The sequence below is a fragment of the Amblyomma mixtum genome, chromosome 9, assembly GCF_055824585.1.
Source record: "Amblyomma mixtum isolate Tamu chromosome 9, ASM5582458v1, whole genome shotgun sequence".
NCBI classification, from domain to species: Eukaryota; Metazoa; Arthropoda; class Arachnida; order Ixodida; family Ixodidae; genus Amblyomma; species Amblyomma mixtum.
This window is the reverse complement of record NC_143020.1, coordinates 20,332,256-20,338,255: the sequence shown is the minus strand read 5'-3', so window position 1 is coordinate 20,338,255 and position 6,000 is coordinate 20,332,256. Positions and strand designations below refer to the sequence as shown.

The 6,000-nt window shown below is 51.7% G+C and overlaps 1 protein-coding gene across 1 annotated transcript; it reads left to right on the top strand.

Moving 5' to 3' along the window:
• Positions 1 to 1,082: 1,082 nt before the first annotated feature.
• LOC149328455 (chitinase-3-like protein 1) lies at positions 1,083 to 2,333 on the top strand. The gene has a single exon (XM_089558998.1). It carries the CDS (start codon positions 1,083 to 1,085, stop codon positions 2,331 to 2,333), a length of 1,251 nt encoding a protein of 416 aa, XP_089415124.1.
• The last annotated feature ends 3,667 nt before the right edge of the window (positions 2,334 to 6,000 follow it).

The window sequence follows — 6,000 nt, the reverse complement described above, 5'->3', positions numbered from 1 at the left end:
TCATCCATATTTGATACTGGCCGTAATTTTTAACGCCCGATAGGAAATGATGCAGGCTGAACACTGGCCAGCGTCAGAGCACTCGACACACGCCGCGCACATCGCACACAGCGCTCCATAACCCAGCTGCTTTTTTTCCTCTGTCTCTTAATCGATGCGCAGCGAACACGGTGCTGGCAAGATCACTTCTTGTACTTCCAGTAGGATGTCAAGAATATTAAGGCGAAAGCCTTTAATGCCCCATCGTTGTCGACAGAAAGTTGTCAGCAGGAGCTTCTAAGGAGAGGTGTCACATTTTTTACGGGTGTCCACCGAGATATGTGAGACAGTTATTTGCGTAATTTCATTTCCTTAAGTACAATTTTCATTTTCTTCATTGCGGCCCCTCTTTCTCTTTCTTCTTTCACTCCGACTTCCTGCCTGCCTGTACGGTGCGGTTCAGCTGTCCACCCAGATGACAGACAATTACTGCGCCATTTCCTTTCATCAAAAAGCTTTGCGTTCAAAGGGCATGGCATCGCGCCGAACGGGTGGTGGCGTTCCGTGGTCTCCCTGGCAGCGCTCTACAACACGCTGTCGCATTGCACTCCTAAAGGCGAAGCTTGAGTGTCGTTATTAGCAGTTAACTAGTATTTAGCCATTAATCAGTAAATAGTCGTAAATTAGTGATTTATCATTACTTACTAATTAGTCATTAATTATGCGTGATGTCATCCAGTGGTGACGTCACCAGTGCCACAGAGGCCTCTACGCACTTTAGACAGTCAAAGTGCCCCTTGAATTTTTTAAGCGCTCTGAAAGGTTACAAAAGCTCGCTTGTTGTGCATGACACAAAGGAACTTCGTAGCGATTTGGCAGCCCAGCGTAGGATGGCGCATGTTGCCTAGGTTTGAGGGCACGCGCGAAGCGGTACCGGTGCGAGAGTATCGCACTCTGGTCTATAGGCGAGGTGAAGAAGAAGAAGTGGACGGCCCCTTCCCGGAGCAGCAGCCGTGGCGCCTTCGGCCCGAGTCGTCGCGCCGCGTCCTGCCGCTCCGGCGGCCGGGGAGGACCGCACCAGAGACAGCAACATGGGCAACACTATGTTGTACGTGACGCGCATAACATTCTGCGTGTTCGTGGTGTTCGCCATGTGCCTGTTGGGAATGCTCTTCTACGCGCGAACCGCGGGACAGCAAAAACCCGTCGTCATCTACCAGAAAGCAGCTCCGTGTGCATCCGCCGCCGCTGTTAGGAATGCCGAAGTAAGAGCCGCATCCTCCTTAAAGCTGTCTTCCACCACCCTGACCACCCGTGCGACGTTCGCAGCGCCTCAGAAGCCCACAGAAGAGCAGCAACACCTTTTCTGCTTCTTCAACAAGTCGGCTCCAGCGAACTTCGATGTATCTAAAATTCCTGTCGGCCTCTGCACTCATCTCGTCTACAGCGCTGTCAGCATAGACTCGTCGACATTCTCAATTCGCCTAACGGACTCGGAACAAAGCAAAATCGAGCGGTTCGCCGCGTTTGGACAGCCCAGCAAGCTCCTAGTTCTAGTGGGACACTCCCGTCAAGACTGGCGCGCCTACCACGACATAGCGTCTGACCGTCACCTGGCCCGGGACTTCGGCCTCAAAGTGCGTAGCTGGCTCCAGGAGCAGACCCTGGACGGCGTGGTCATCGACTGGCCCAATGGTGGGGAACAGGGGGCCTTGACTGAAGTCGTGAGCGGGGCCAAGCGTGCCATGGGCGACGATCAGCTTCTTGCAGTTCTGTTGCCGCACGACCAGAAACGACGCCGAGCCGCGTTTGACGTCCGAGGTCTGGTAGCGCTGGCGGACTTCCTACTGTTCCGCATGTACGGCTCCCACGGCCTACAGCGCACGGAGTTCCCGATCACTGAGCAGGACGTCGCTTTGTTTCCAAAGGCCGTGCGATCGGAGACTGGCCGCGAGGAGTTCAGCAAGGCGTGCATGATTCTGCCTTTGGCGGGTTTGAAATTTCAGCGCGCGAGAGTCTCGCGGGGGCGCGGACCTCGCGACTACTCTGGTCATCTTGTCGGGAGCCTCGCCTACCGGCACCTGTGCACGGCGAACTGGACGCGAGCGCGAGCCGGCCACTACGGCTCCTCGGCCTCAAGGGGAGGAGTGTGGGTCGGATACCACGACGCAGCCCAACTGGCCGGGATCGTGCGTGTGGCGCGACGGAAACACGGGGTGCGCTGCTTCGGCCTGTGGGCGCTCGAAGACGACGACTTTCGAGGCACATGCAGCGTTACAAGATTCCCGCTACTGCGCGCGGTCGCAGACGAGTGCAAAGTGTCCAGTAAACGTTCAAGGTTACGATCGCACTAACAACGTCTTTCGAGCGTCATCACTCTATTGCTTCAAATAGTAGTTTCCAGGGCAATATTTCCAGCACTAGAAAAATTCCATCGCTTGAATACACTGCATGCAAAGAATAGATATTTATCGTACTGGATATTGTAAGCTGATACGTAACGACAGTAGCTAACGAATGCAGTGAAGGAAATCTGCCGAGCCGCTTTGAAATGTCACTGAGGAATTTGGAATTTTTGCTGGAGTGTTTAGGCCCGACTTGCGAACTGCGCTATTCGAGAGAACGCTAGTTCCAATACAGATATAGCACCAGAACAAAATTCGACTTTTTGCAACGGAAGTGAAAGGCTAAATATTCACAAATTGCAGAAGGAATTTTGTGGTGCTTTATAAAACGACTCCCTCAAAAAACCGGTCTTAAATATTGTTCGCAACTTCACCGAAAGAAACTGTCAGCGTTCTCATAGATCTCAGAGATGCTTTATAGCAGACTCTTACCGTCAACTGCAGTGGCACATAACCGACAGTTGGGGATTGGGCAGGGCGTCTTGCATATTCAAACGGAAGGGACACATTGAAGCAAATAAGGTACTCTTGGGTGAGCAGGAATACGGACAGGAACTTTTGCTTCTCTTTCCAGCAGTTGTTCGACTGCAATAAACTAATTTCGTCCCAACCGTATCCGGTAAGGTGTTACAATTTCCAATTATCAAGGAGCCGGAGTTTGTAGCTACCCTGGGTAAGCGTGAGCTGGGAAGAGTGCCTTAGTTTCACTGGGTTTCAGCGTTTTAAACAGTACGTGAATCATAAAGGTTCAGTTCCTAAAGAGGCTTTCTGGCTTCTCTGGCGATGACGAAATTTGGTCGTTTCTGAATGGATAGAATCAAACTGAGGCATGCTATTTACTGGTCATTCTTCATGTGCACTTTCTTCATGGCCCCAAAGTGGACCTGTTTCTTCCACCCATCTAGTGATGGCAGCCTGAGTGAATGTTGGTTTCGCCCTCGCCGACTGCTGCAAAGTAATATCCTGGCTTTCATAAGTGAGTTCCACGAACTTCTTGCTGACTAAAGATACAGCAGTGCTTTCATGTGCACTCAGAAACACCCAGCCGCTGAAAGTGGCCACCCGCATCGCCTTAGGAACTCCCGTGAGCGTCATTGCGTGTCAGTATATTGTCAGTCCCATATCATGTGCGCACTAGCAGCGGCGTTACCAGAACGAAGACTCGCAGCCAAACGCAATAGACAATATGAGAAAACTGCTTTTCGGTCAGATAGCACCGCGCCCACAGCTACTGGTTTCCATCTTGCTTCGGTCGAGCTTGTCGAGCTGGTGCGCCGTTTGCTGTGCGCCCTTTCGTGATACCGGTGTAGCTCTCATTAATTTTGCGAGCGGAATTGCAAAAGCCAAGCTTCAGCTGCTGCGCTGCTTGACCTGCTCATCTTTCCAAATCTAGGTCCTTTCAATAAGCGCCAAAATACTCCCACTACGTCCTTAGCTTCGCTTGAAGTTTGACGCTGATGATGGCAAGAATCCGCACTGGGAAGTCGAACCCTGTGCGGGTTTGGTTTCAATGCTCGTATTTAAGCACCGGTTCAAGCGTCGAGCTTTATCATCGCTGTTTTATTTTTAAGTAGACTCGAATTGACCTGTCAGGGTAAAAAGCGGTTATTTCGGTCTGAGTGCATAAATCTATTGACCAGCTTAGGTGGCAGTGCAAGCTTGCGTGAGCGCCAGCGCTTGCAGTTGCGCGTACTGCAGAATAGTCACATAAGACTCTCGACCAGCTAGCTAACGTCACTCCTTTACTGCGGTATGCAGTGCACATCTATGGTTTTCAAAGTGGCCGTTTCTGAGCCCGGCGTCGGTGGTCGTGTTGATTTTCGCCGCACTTTCGCCGAGGCGTACGCCTCGGCGCAGCCGTGTTTTGGCTAAGAGTCAGTTGGCGCGCATATCGCGATATTAGCAGTCAATATTGATAAGAGGAAAGCAGTGATATATGATTTAAATAGCCCAAGCAAAGGCTCAGTTTACAAAGTGATATCGTTAAAGGCTCCGTTCACCAGAAAATTCGGTGTCGGCGTTGTCGGCGTTGTGAATGAAATATCAAGAACATGGCTCTGGCTGGTGGTTCCCAGAGCGCGACCTAGGAGGCAGGTGGGCTATCTAGGTCACGTAACTTTGCGGCGCCATAATAACCTGCCCACTGGATAGCGAGAAAACTGCCCGCCGTGGCAAGTGGGTATTAAATTGATGACTGGTCGGTTTTGAAAAGCAACCTGGGCCTCACAAGACCAACCACTGGGAGCACCTACCATTGCAGGGCAGTGGCGCATCGATTAACCGCAGCAAAACTGCGCGAGTTTAGATTCATAGACTTTCATGGATCTATGAATGTAAACTAGAGAATGACCTCCCGCATATATAGGAAATAACTCATTAAGCTAACTCGTCATAACCTTAAGGCTATGCTTGGGTGTCCTCTCCAATTTTTTTTTACATTTAGTGCTTGCGATATTCTATTGAAATATATTGTGACTCCCATGAAAAGGCAATACCCATTCTGCGTGGTTGGCGTTGCTGGATAAGCCGGAGATGAGGAGAACGAAGTTGGTGGCGTCTCGTGCTCGGCAAGCGGACCCAGGTGTTTTTCGATCCTCCGTCCCGGTCTTAATAAACCACTGGGCGTAACATCTTGGTGGAAGGTGCCGGGTATTCAGGTTCCTCCGAAGACGGATCCCCAGATTCACATTCGCCGCAGTCGTCGCATTGTTGGTCTGCCGCCTTCTGTGCCAATGATGTCCCTGGACGGCGACGCTTCGAGGTCTGTGCCCAGCAGTTCGTGGCAGCATTACCGGGAGCCACAGTCATTCGCGGGTTCATCTAGCAACGACGTCGATGAATGGCTCACCCACTACCTACGGGTGAGTCGCTACAAAAAGTGGAACTCCTCCTCCTGGCTTGCGAACGTCGTGTTTTCACTAACCGACACGGCCCTAACGTGATTTGACAACCACGAGGATTCCCTCACGACTTGGGACCGCTTTGTAGAGGAGCTGAAGAAGTGCTTCGGTGATTCAGTCGCGAAGAGGAAGCGGGCTGAACAAACACTTGCGCAAAGGGCTCAGCTCCCCGGTGAAACATGCACAAAGTATATTGAGGAAATCGTGAAGCATGCAAGGTCGTCTCTCCTGCCATGACAGATGAAGACAAAGTTGGCCATTTGCTCAAAGGATTCGCCGAAGACGTCTACAAGTTTTTGATTGGAAAATAAAGTCTCGAGTCCGTGTCTGACGTCATCAAGCACTGCCGGACGTTCGAGGCGTTGAAAATGCGTCGCATCACACCGAAATTTGGACGTTTGGCCGGGGTGACGACGGTGGCAGCTGTAGACACACCATCGTCATGCGATCTGGCTTCCACAATCCGCCAGATCTTTCGCGAAGAGTTAACCAGGTCACTGGAACTCACTCGTAATTCATCAGAGCTCCCTCCTGTGTATCTCACGCGTCCTACTCCGCCAACCGACGTTAACACAGCGGACTTTGAAGATCACCGGGTACCCCGAGGGCTGCGGCCTATCAACACACCGCGATGGCCCCCGGAGCACCGGTCCGGCTTTTACCAGCCTGTGCCGGCCACATACGACGAGAACTTTCGGCCCAGTCCTTCGTATGGT

What these genes read in the sequence shown, in the direction of transcription:
- LOC149328455 (XM_089558998.1), top strand. Translation starts at nt 1,083, where the DNA reads ATGTTGTACGTGACGCGCATAACATTCTGCGTGTTCGTGGTGTTCGCC.